We start from the raw sequence: 11,068 nt of genomic DNA on the forward strand, positions 1-11,068 counted from the left end.
GGGAATCGAGTGGCGGCATGGGCCACTGTCGTTCCTGTGATCTATCGATAGGAATGTGTGCAGCTGAAGTTTATTGCATGTGGCTGGCACCACATCCCAATTGTCGGGCAGCCCGCATCAACGGTCCATGTAAATTCGCATCGGGGAATGAAATGCGGTCGCGGACGAGCTCAAGAGTGTCTAGACTGGAGCAACAATCAGGCTCTCACAGACTAGTTCTACAGGCTCAAAGCCATTACCTTTGAACTTCTCATTTGGTTTTAGGTAGAGAATAACTAATGGAATGGACCTTGGCAATTGACAAGTCAATTCCAAGGTTCACATGAACGGTGGAATAAAAATGATGTGCTATGTATCAAGTTACTAACCGATACGATGCGATGTGAGATGTGAGTGGAGAGACTCAATCAATCAAGCTCAAGCAAGGGAGGGAGGGCCTTGTTCCTTGTCGCCGATGCTTCGGCAATCTGGTGATCAGGTTAGCAAAAAGGCGCCAAACCAAATGAGTGCTTCTGTCCCGATACCCTCTTACAATTAGTAATTCTTACTCTGCAAACACAATGTCTCACTCGGAATGCAACTACTCCGTATTGCTGTGTATCTGCAAATTACTTTTTCGGGGCCTAAGACAGATTGAAGAATTGAGTTACGATTGCGGGATTTGAAGAATTCAAAACGACTCAGTTGATTTTGGAAGCAATACAAATACATGCTGGTATATTACATATATTCTTCTCATCAGCATCAAGAAGGGGTTTGTCATGGTGACGTACCTACCTATACGGTGAAGCGGGTGAGAAGGGCTTTGCTTTGGCTCAGGCTCAAGCCCAGGTGCCAGCCATACGCTTACATTTCCTTATTGCCCTTAGAGCCTGTGCCTATAATTAATCACTGTGTAAAAGCAAACACTCTTGGTAACTTGGCTGGCCTAGAACACAGGAAAAGAAAGCAACTAACTACATGTTGTGAGCCAGCGAGGTAGACTAGCAGGAACAAGTTCATTATTGCTTTTGCGCGATGATCATAGCGCATAATATATAGCTTACGGCGGTACTGGTAATCCTTAATGCATCTACGATATTTTAAAAATAAGAATAACTTAAATATTGAAGAGAGAGAGGGGGTGTGGGAAGATGTGGTCAAAGTCTTTTGTCTCCTGACAGGGTTGACCCTGGACGGGTTGGTCTTCAAGACCTCAATCGTATCCTCCGTTTCGTGTCAGCATTAGGTGGACTTTGTGTTTCTGCTTGTCTGGTGCTCCGGGATGACTGTAGGACCTCAGCCCAGATACCAGCAGAATTGGTTTATTCGGTCAAACGTTTTGAATATCTGTGACCCGTTACCAATAATTATCCATAGTATGCATCGTGTGCCTTGGTCATCTCCTCTGTGAGACCTCCCTTCTCAGCATGTTCTCCCCTTAGATGCTGCGTCCCCTCCCAGAATTTCTCTCTATCAGCCAGGATCTCATCCGCCCATGCCTTACCGGCTTCAGATCGTAGCTTACGTGCGACCCCCATGAACTCGCCCAGGTCCTTTTTGTTTTCGCTGTTCCTTTCGTACTCCACTGCCTGCAGCAGAAGCTCGATCTTGTCTATGTCTTGAGAAAACTGAGCTTCTGGGCTCTCTGCGGCCTCGAACTCGTCCCAGAGCTCCTTTATCTCAGCAGTGTACGGTCCAGACCAGCGGTTGGCTATGTACTCGATAGTTGCAGCCTCTCTTCTGCCCTTCTCATCCCTTGACACTCCACTAAACGGGGTGATGTCACCCACAACAGATTCGGCGATGTCGTGAACAAGACACATTTTCATGCACTTGACCTGGTTGAGACCTTGAGGAGCGAACATTGCTATCATACCCATCCGATAAGAGTGGTCGGCGACTGACTCGGGGCTAACATTCCATAAGCCTCTATCATGTCTAGCTTACGGACAAGATACAACTTACTCAATTCCATGTCTCTTCCAGCCCTCGCGCTTGGTTGTCTTTAGACCCCCGAGAAGATGGAAAAACGAAATGGGTGAGTTCGATGACTGAACCAGCTTATTACCGCTGAGAACTTTCTCTACTGTCCATGTCTCTAGTATACCAGTTAGTGCTGAAGGATACGCCGTGTGAGGGGCATACCTGAGCCGGCTGCTGGTTGTTCAGAACTTGTTTCTGCCATTTTGTCTTGTCTTGGTGAGTTACAAAACGTCGGTTAGTGTTGTCAGTTCATCATGCACAGGGCGTCTTCCCCCGCTTCGGGACGGTTCGGTCCGTACATCCTGCAAATCATTATTGTTCAAAACAGGCAAGTTAGTATGTAATCATGGTCGCTGGTGATTGGTAGGCGAATAGAATTATTGTAAACAGCATCATTCAAAGACATACGTTCCTCGAATGAAAATGAATAAATCTTCAGGAGATTCTTGCGGACAATATGGATCGTGAGCAACAAATCACCCGTTCTCGTAATAAGTATTGTGGTTGAACGAAGTCACACTGCGATTGTGGTGTTACAAACAAACGAAAGAGACTGCCACAATTAGTGCCGAGACCTGATGTGCCTACCTCATTAGTAGGTACGAATATAACACCCGTACTAGTCAAGGGACAACGAAAATCCCCCAAACTGACCCTCATAAATTCGTATTTCCTAAAAGCTAGCATCGTTGTGTTTACGACAAATGCAAATGGGGAGCATAGGTGCTCTAGGGTAATCGGAGTATTAAAAATATCATCCACCATTAACTCGAAACTTATTCAGCCGAGTCAATCCAGTCGGAGACAATACAGAACGTTCGGTCTAAAATTATACTTGTGTACCTGGCTAGCCGACGTTACTATGATCTCCATTTCGCAAAACCCAACATCTCCAACTCGGCGATGAACTTGAGTGGTCTTGACTTGAACAGAGGTCTTGTCTCGAGATAGAGTGTCGCTTCGTAGTACAAGCCATCCACAACCTTAGTACCTAGGTACTTAGTAGTTACAACTTTACTATTTGGAATCAAGAGATAATATGTCATAGCCTCCTCCGTTTTGGAACCTGTCGGCGATACTCCTGACGCTGATAATCTAATCAGATCGCTCCGGATGACAAATACTCAACCGAACGCAACTCGCATACCGAAGCTGAAGCCGAGCCTCACCTAACAGCATCATGAAGCAGGTCGATTGATATTTGTCCGAGAAAACACGACAATGTGAATTTTGCGGAGCATATACTATCAGAAATGATTCCAAACAGGGCCCTTGTAAGGAAGGAGCCTTGCCCTGAACAGTAGTGACCTGTCCCTATCAAGGTGCTCCGCGTTTAATGCCAGACCAGTGCGCCACGAGCGGTAGATGGAGGTCCCACAAAGGCCGCGTCGACCGCCTTCCGAACATCTCCACAGGTCCTTCACTGAGGTCATGGACGACCCTCATTGCGCCAGCCAGTGCCGACTCTGATTCTCCGATGGCTCTCCGAAAGGGTACAGAATGGAGGTCAGGTAGCGGGGCATAGAATCCCCACGTTGGCTCTAGAGTGCCTTAGGGAAAGAGCGGCATAGTTCAGACACGGAGGACTACCTAGAACGAGAAGCTGCTACCAACCCAATATATTCTATATATTTCCATGTACTCTGTCGGCTCCATCTCTCGTCTCCCAGTTTAACACACATCAAACCTTAACCCTTTCATTCATCACCATCAACCACGCAAACACGCAAACACACAAACACCACCAACCACACAAACACAGTCAACATGCCTGAACTCAAGGTCGGCGCCGACTTCCCCGAGGGTGTCTTCTTTAGCTACGTCCAGCCCACTCCCGAGATCGCTGAGTTCTCTACCTGTGGTGCTCCCACCAACTACAACGCCAGCCAGGGTAGGTGATTTCTTATAGCCCACCGGTTCCACACTGATATTGTCCTGTAGAGTTCAAGAGCAAGAAGGTCGTCCTCATCTCTGTCCCCGGTGCTTTCACTCCTACTTGCAGTGCCTCTCACGTTCCTTCTTACGTCGAGAACATTGAGCAGATCAAGGCCAAGGGCGTTGACCAGGTCATCGTCGTTGCTGTCAACGACGCATTTGTCATGCACGGTTGGGCCAAGGCTAATGGCATCACCGATGACAAGATTGTACGTATCTTGGAACATCTCTAGCACAAAGAGACAACACTAACATGGCCAGCTCTTCATGTCCGACCACAACGCCAAGTTCTCCACCAGCATCGGCTGGAACCTGGGCGAGCGAACTGGTCGTTTCGCCGTGGTTATCGACCACGGCAAGATCACCTATGCCTCTAGTGATGAGCCTGGAAGCATCGAGAAGTCTGGTGCCCTTGGTGTCCTTCCTCACTTGTAATCCAATCAACTCGCACAAGAGATTCTAAAGACAGAATATAGACGAGGGTATGAGACAACGATAGAATAGAGACAAACTACATGAATACCATTGAACACAATCTAATTGAAGCGATTCCCGTGACGTCTGGTCTTGCATCGTAAGGCATTGTGTCGTTATCTAACAAGCTAAGTTGCTAGTTTCCAATAACGCCGTGAGGTATTTACCGAGCCACCGCACAACTGCACATCCCTTGTTCGTCACGACAAGAATCAGATGCGTTGTCTGTTTGTTTGTTTGACCATTTTGCATTGCTCAACTATCAATGCACCCTATTGGCATTCCATGCACCCGAGATTGTAGAAGAACCGGCCGGACAAAGACACAAGAACCACGGACTCCACTCTCCCATTTTCATCCTCACTCAAGTTCCATTCCTAATTTAACGGGTCTTGGCCTGGACCTTGGGAGCAGAGCCCTTGGCACCCTGCTTGCTGACCTGTCGGACAGCCTGGCCCTTGGAGGCCTGGGCAGCGAGCTTAGCCTTCTCGGACTTCTTGGTAGCAGCCTCGGCCTGCTTCTTCTCCTTGCTCTCCTTGATGGCCTGGGCGCGGGCAGCGGAGCGGGCCTCGGGTCGGATGTTGCGCTTCTCCTTGATCACGTCAAGAGAAGCACCAACGATACCACGCTGAGCCTTGACAGTGCGGCGGGTTCGCTTCTTGGCAACCTCCTGTAGAATGTGTCAGTTCTGTCTTGTGGCAAATGTTGTCATGAGGGCCAGCAGCAGTGACGAGCTTCGTGCGAAGTGCCGCTGGCTTTCAATTGTTGCATACCTCAGAGATACCCTTGCGGTGCTGTCGGCGGTAGAGGACGGTCCATGCGATACGGCGGGGGTTCTTCCTTTGAAGGAAGAGAGACTCCGACTTGCCGTTCTGGAATCGGAAGATCTTGCTGTCGCCACGGACGTAGAGCTTACCCTGTGGAGCGATACCCGTTAGCCTTTGATGTCCTCATCTTGTTCAGCACCAAGTGTGCCTTGTCCATGCGATCCATCATCGTCATCATCCACCTCCAGCGACTTGGAACTTCGCATTTCGATAATCGACCGGATCGCATCAACGGGGTAAAAGGCAGGAGGAGCGTACCTTGCCAGGGTAGATTCTCGCGCCGGAGAAGGTGTCCTCGTAGGTTCGCATCTTGTCGCTGGTTGTGCGTTTAAGGCGACAAGGTGTTGTGTAGTTGACCGTGGATTGGCGATGGAAAGTTGAGGGGGGTCGATTGTCTACGGGCAGTCAATTTCGCTCGGATTGTGTGCTAAATGACTAAGCGATCTAGGGCAGGCGAATCGCTAGATCTGATTGGCGAAGGTCATCACGTGCAACTGTGCATCCACAGGCGGGCCTCAGGGCACTTTCCACTGTAACCGGAGAATCGTCGGTGCAACATCCTGGGAAGAGGAGGCTCAGCTTCTATCACTTAGGTACTCCTCGTTTGCTAATCCATTTATTCAGGCTTCTTGGTCACTGGACCAAACCGGGTCGTATAATCTGGACATGGGTGCTTAGATGACTTCACAGGCTGATTTGATTGCGCAAGCAGTATTGCAGCAATTCCACAAGTTACCTGCAAAACGGAAACCTGCCATTCGCGATAATGGCTTACATGAATGGGTTCCTCTGAGTGGCATCGTTGCTGAACAGAACGGTGTTTTGACCTGTCTGGCTTTGGCGTAAGAACTCCTAGACTCTTACGACTCGCTTTGAATCTAAGTTTGATTGCGTAGAACTGGCATGAAATGCCTTCCCGTGTCGAAAATACCACAGTCGAATGGTGTCGGCATCCATGACTGGCATGCCGAGATCCTGGCCATCAGGACCTTCAATCGCTTTCTGATTGACGAATGTCAAAGTATCCTTGAAAAAGAAGACAAATCGAGCATTTTGCAGAGGAAGAATCATACATCAAACAGTGATGGAATGTGTCTACAGTCTTTTGAAATTAAAGACGATGTAAGACTGCATATGTACTGCTCAGAAGCGCCATGTATGACATTCCCAGATTGCCATCGATTTAATCTCTGACTCAAACAGGCGGTGATGCTAGTATGGAACTCACAATGGCTGCCCAAGAAGATGCTTCAGCATGGGAGGCACCAACTCCTACAACAAGGACTCCTGATCCAAATGCCGACACTTCTCTACTAGGGCGAGCTTGCTTCTCTCGAACCGGCATTGTTAGGCGGAAGCCTGCTCGAGGCGATGCACCGCCAACGCTTTCCAAGTCCTGCTCCGACAAGCTAGCACTCAAGCAATGCACTTCGCTCCTTTCAGCTCTTACATCACTTTTTATCGACTCAACCAACGCATACATTCACAGCATCGTATTGCCAGAATCTCAACATTCTAATGTTGCCTGCAGGCGGGCTTTCTCAGAAGAAGGCAGATTGAGACCTTTAGCTGAAAAGATGTGGGCGGGGGGGTATTCATTCAAGCAATTCTCAGTCATGACAACTGGTCTGGAGTTCGAGTTCTCAAAAATAGCCGTGAAGAATCGGGCTGATAAGATATCGGCCAGCAACCTTGCAGCAGCATGGTCATCTTCAGGGTTTGAAGAAAACATAATAGGGGGAGTTATCCAAGGCCGGAAAGCGTTCAACACAAATGCAGCAAGTCGAATGTCTAGGCGAAACATGTGGGAGGCAGCAAGAGACCTTGCCGATAGACTTGGCGTTGGGTGCTCTGTCACAGCACTATATCTAAAGTCTGGTACTTATCAGGATATTAAACAAGGCCAACTCACAGCTCATAGAAGAAAGGTAAAGGAAGAAGTGCGTGAAGCAGCACTTGTAGGGTGGATCAGGAATGACGGAGGGTCAGATTTCCAACTAGAAAAGCGTAGCAATCATTGACATCATTAGAGATTGGTATTTCTCCCGATGTAAGTCGTATTTTTTGTTTGTTTGTACAGATCAATCAACCTCAGCCAGCATAAATCGCCATTCCACCGCGACCGTTCCCAAGCTGTGACCTTTTGCATACCCGTACCTACTCCTCAGCTACTCGAAATAGAGAGCCGGGGAGTGATTGTCACGACTATCCACCCATAAGGGGGAAAACATAAAACCCGCCTCGCAGGAGAAACTAGCCAGCCTCTTGGCCGGACATGCCTACGATCTCACTGCCCATCGCCCTCGAGTTTTTTGTGGAGGAAATTTACTCGACCTTGGGCTCGCCCTCAAAGTTCTCACCCTCGACAAGGTCGGGGATCTCGTCGTCGTCCTCACCCTTCTCCTTCTGGAGGTTCTGGTAGCTCTCAGCGAGCTTGCGGAGAGAAGCAAGGGAGTCAGGGCCGAGCTGGTTAAGGATGCCAGGGACAAGCTCAGTGAGCTCCTTGTCCTCGCCGTTTCCATAGATGGCGAAGGTGTTGGAGGGGACGGCGGCGTGGACTGTTAGAGTGAAAGGGCATATGTCAGTATACAACTACAGCCCCGCGCACAACACCAAAGTGGTATGACTAACCCTTGGGAGCAGCAAAGTGGATGACGTTTCCGTCCTGCTTGAACATGTTGACCTCCTCAATGGCCTGGATGGGCTGGGTGTTCAGCTTCTTGAGGGCGAGCTGAAGCTTCTTGTCGTCGGCACCGGAGCGGGCAGGTGCGCGCTTGACCTTTCGTCGGGGGGTACCCTTTCCACTAAGTTGTTCCGTTAGCTGCGATGTTCGGCTGTGACGGCGTATAAGCCTCGTTATGCGCAAACATACCCTGTATTATAGATCAGCTTGTTGCTCTCACCTCAGAGGTAATTTCAAAATTGCGCAAAAATCACGTACCAGTTCGGGCTCCGAGGCCGAGCTTCTTGAGGCGTTCTTGGACGTCGGACATGATGGGCGAAATTCGATTGCGGGGGATCGGGGGACTCGATCGAAACTGGAACAAAACTCGTCAGTCGGGGTCGAATTTGAACGGGATAAATCGATTGTTCGGAGAGGAATTGATCGTAAATTCGTGCATGCGCGGGTCGGGCAACGTACCAGTAGTTAGGCTTGGTTAATTAGCTGTTTGTCGCCGTCGGCTTCGAATCAGTGGTGATAAGTCAAAGTAGATTTTGTGCGTGCCAAGAGTTTTCGCCTGTGGAACTACCATTTCGCCGAGGAAGAGGAGGGGCTCTGGGCGCTCCGCCCTTAGTTAGGCTCGGTAGGGGTACTTTGCAATGGATATCAAGAGCTAAAGGTGTAGGTCGTGACGTTACAGGCTCAGTCAGCCCGTGGGGTAACTCAGTGTCTCAACTCTTTTGCTCAGGTCAGGAATCATAATGCTTTTGAATTGTGGTGAACGACTTAATAAAAGCAGTAAAACTACCTAGTCCGGTATACTAGAAGCATTTTTGGACTATAATTGATACTCGCCAAAAGATAAATAAATATTCTTAGGATTCGACTTTCTTGGTTCACCTTACTCTGTAATGGGCATATCTGATTTGACAGAAGACATCAGGATTGAACAACAGAAAAAGAACAAAGGCATCTTTTGTTTCAACGAACTGCCAGGTGATAAATATACTAACTCCAAGTGATTGCTTAACCATTCAACTGGCTTCCCAGGTTACCCAGCTGTTGTACATGAGTCGTCCCTTGATCATTCTTCATAGTCTTACAAGAAAAAATGGCATTCAACATACACGACCATTGAAAATTTTATTTGGCGTCCAGGCCAGCCTCTCTTCTCATCTCTTCCCGTCGCGTGTCGGTCTCGACCTTGGACGCCTTTGCGGCAGCGGCAGCGTTCTTTCGCTTTCGCTCCTCTTCCTCTTTCACAACGATCCAAACTAACAACAAATTAGTGATTGGTGTCGAAACAACACAAAAAACGTACTCGGTTTGTCAGACTTTGAATACTCCTTCAATCGGGTCACAAAGTCATCAAAATCTTGTTGTCGCTCTTCGCGGTTCTCCAGACTCTTCTTGCGCAGTTCGGGGTTGTATCTCGATCGAAGTTCCTCCTCGGTAGGTGTCAACCACATGGTGAAGGCTGGTCCGCCGACAGCGACGACAGCACCACTACATCAATTTGTTAGCTTGTGATTTCGCGAGTATGCTACGATCATAGAACCCGTACCCCATAACGACCTTGGTCCAGAACCACCACCTTGACGATGGCTGCTTAGCTGCCATTATGATGGCAGAATATAATCAATGTCGAAAAGATCAAACTTCGCACAGAGTAGCCGTGAGTGCGGTCAAATTGGACTGAGCGCCGGTTGTTCCAATGATGATTTTCACGATTCTGCATCCGTCATTGATTTGGCAGTATTCCCTCATTGGTGGGCGTTTCGATCGGGAAAGCGGTCACGGAGCCAATCTTGTCCCGGACCCGACCACCTAGCCCCGATGGACATATCCAAAGGCAAATAATTGTCGGTGCCGTAGGTATTTCGAATCATGGAATATAATTATGTTGACCATAGTCTTGCATGGTGTGTAAGAACTGATGTACTGTTTATGAAGAAAGAGAATAGTAACCAACGTGGAAAAGAACATGTACAAATCATGGACTGTAATACGTAGGTCCTTTATTCATCCATTGACGATCTCTAAAGGTTCAGCTTTGGGGGTACGCATAGTAGAGTCAACTGAACCTGTCGTATGCGCGGCGGCTCATACCATGTCTCAGCTTTCCGCAGCTCGAATCCACGTCTTCGTACAGAACGACTCGCTGGGAAGTGGCGAAGAGCCTTCTTCCCGATCAAGACGTTTCGGAGCTTCTTACTGGCCAGTAGACAATTTCAGCTTGGGTGGCCACTCGACAAATCGTGTCGCAGGAAACCAGAGCGGGTGGACAAGTCTCCGGCTTCGTCGGATATACACACCCGCTCAGATAGTAGCTGCCTCAATTTTTACGTATAACATCGAGCTTAAGGGTTCGTGGCTTCAAACAAGAGTACACCGGAAAACCTCTCCTGACGTCAACACATTCACAGTGCCAAGCGCGAACATGGATACCTGGCTCTGTCCACAACATCTACGCACAGGTATTGCAGTGTCTTCCAACAGCCTGCGCCTGCACAGGTGGTAGGTATCTAGCGCCGATTAGCCGCCACAGGGCTCCTCTAACTCTCCGGAAACGCTACCTATGAATCGTTCGTTGACAGGAAACCATGTGTCTTGGTTAGATCCACAGATGATGATATGCGAGGAACCGTGCTTAGGGCTACCAGGGGTCTGTCAAGAAAGTATGTATGTAGACACGGCTTTCAAAGGATCATTCGGTCTATTGCTTTGTTTCGACTTTTACGGCAAAGGAGTCTTCGGCAATTCTTATTCGTATGGAGTTGATGGTATTATTGGTTCTGATAACACCATTAGGTCACTGAGTTATAATGACCAGCATTGTGATACACAACAAAGCTTTGTCTCAACCAGGCATTGACACGTTGAATCCTACTGTACAGCGCGGCAATGGTAAGATGCGTGGTAGAACCGGTCAGCGTCGCCGTTGAACAGCCAGGGGCTGGTACAAGCCACAATTAGTTATGTACGCACCGGCAGCGGCAAAGCGCCCAATCTCTGTCTTGTCCTGTTGGAATGGGGAAACCTTCACAGCCCATTTGACCCGTTCATAATTGTGGATGAATCCAGTATGTACGAGGATACCAGTCAGAATATGGTTTATCCATGCATTCTCTCATCGGCATGTCCTTGATACCGAGTCGCTTAATTATCATGCGACAGGCCCAACGCTCCTTCAACATACCTGACA

At 48.6% G+C, this 11,068-nt stretch overlaps 6 protein-coding genes across 6 annotated transcripts; 2 read left to right on the forward strand and 4 right to left on the reverse strand.

The window, feature by feature from the left end:
• Positions 1 to 1,349: 1,349 nt before the first annotated feature.
• Positions 1,350 to 2,167, reverse strand: FGSG_08678 (uncharacterized protein; the record flags this gene model as incomplete). Its single annotated transcript, XM_011321759.1, has 3 exons — positions 1,350 to 1,893; positions 1,948 to 2,080; positions 2,128 to 2,167. 3 exons carry the CDS (start codon positions 2,165 to 2,167, stop codon positions 1,350 to 1,352), a joined length of 717 nt encoding a protein of 238 aa, XP_011320061.1.
• A 1,396-nt stretch (positions 2,168 to 3,563) lies between these two features.
• FGSG_08677 (uncharacterized protein) lies at positions 3,564 to 4,993 on the forward strand. Its single transcript, XM_011321760.1, has 3 exons — positions 3,564 to 3,856; positions 3,907 to 4,109; positions 4,162 to 4,993. Exons 1-3 carry the CDS (start codon positions 3,733 to 3,735, stop codon positions 4,333 to 4,335), a joined length of 501 nt encoding a protein of 166 aa, XP_011320062.1. The 5' UTR covers positions 3,564 to 3,732; the 3' UTR covers positions 4,336 to 4,993.
• On the reverse strand, positions 4,397 to 5,586 carry FGSG_08676 (60S ribosomal protein L24). The gene is made up of 3 exons (XM_011321761.1): positions 5,460 to 5,586; positions 5,148 to 5,291; positions 4,397 to 5,044 (listed from the first exon to the last, which is right to left on the reverse strand). The coding sequence occupies exons 1-3, from the start codon at positions 5,508 to 5,510 to the stop codon at positions 4,757 to 4,759; spliced, it is 483 nt and encodes a 160-aa protein (XP_011320063.1). The 5' UTR covers positions 5,511 to 5,586; the 3' UTR covers positions 4,397 to 4,756.
• An 844-nt stretch (positions 5,587 to 6,430) lies between these two features.
• On the forward strand, positions 6,431 to 7,222 carry FGSG_13320 (uncharacterized protein; the record flags this gene model as incomplete). The annotated part of the gene is made up of 1 exon (XM_011321762.1): positions 6,431 to 7,222. The coding sequence occupies one exon, from the start codon at positions 6,431 to 6,433 to the stop codon at positions 7,220 to 7,222; it is 792 nt and encodes a 263-aa protein (XP_011320064.1).
• FGSG_08675 (uncharacterized protein) lies at positions 7,195 to 8,194 on the reverse strand (the record flags this gene model as incomplete). Its single annotated transcript, XM_011321763.1, has 4 exons — positions 7,195 to 7,759; positions 7,833 to 8,005; positions 8,074 to 8,104; positions 8,143 to 8,194. The coding sequence occupies 4 exons, from the start codon at positions 8,192 to 8,194 to the stop codon at positions 7,527 to 7,529; spliced, it is 489 nt and encodes a 162-aa protein (XP_011320065.1). The 3' UTR covers positions 7,195 to 7,526.
• A 638-nt stretch (positions 8,195 to 8,832) lies between these two features.
• On the reverse strand, positions 8,833 to 9,569 carry FGSG_08674 (uncharacterized protein). The gene is made up of 3 exons (XM_011321764.1): positions 9,428 to 9,569; positions 9,185 to 9,369; positions 8,833 to 9,137 (listed from the first exon to the last, which is right to left on the reverse strand). Exons 1-3 carry the CDS (start codon positions 9,481 to 9,483, stop codon positions 9,007 to 9,009), a joined length of 372 nt encoding a protein of 123 aa, XP_011320066.1. The 5' UTR covers positions 9,484 to 9,569; the 3' UTR covers positions 8,833 to 9,006.
• Positions 9,570 to 11,068: the final 1,499 nt, after the last annotated feature.

The sequence above is a fragment of the Fusarium graminearum genome, chromosome 2 (genome assembly GCF_000240135.3).
Source record: "Fusarium graminearum PH-1 chromosome 2, whole genome shotgun sequence".
Classification (NCBI taxonomy): domain Eukaryota; kingdom Fungi; phylum Ascomycota; class Sordariomycetes; order Hypocreales; family Nectriaceae; genus Fusarium; species Fusarium graminearum.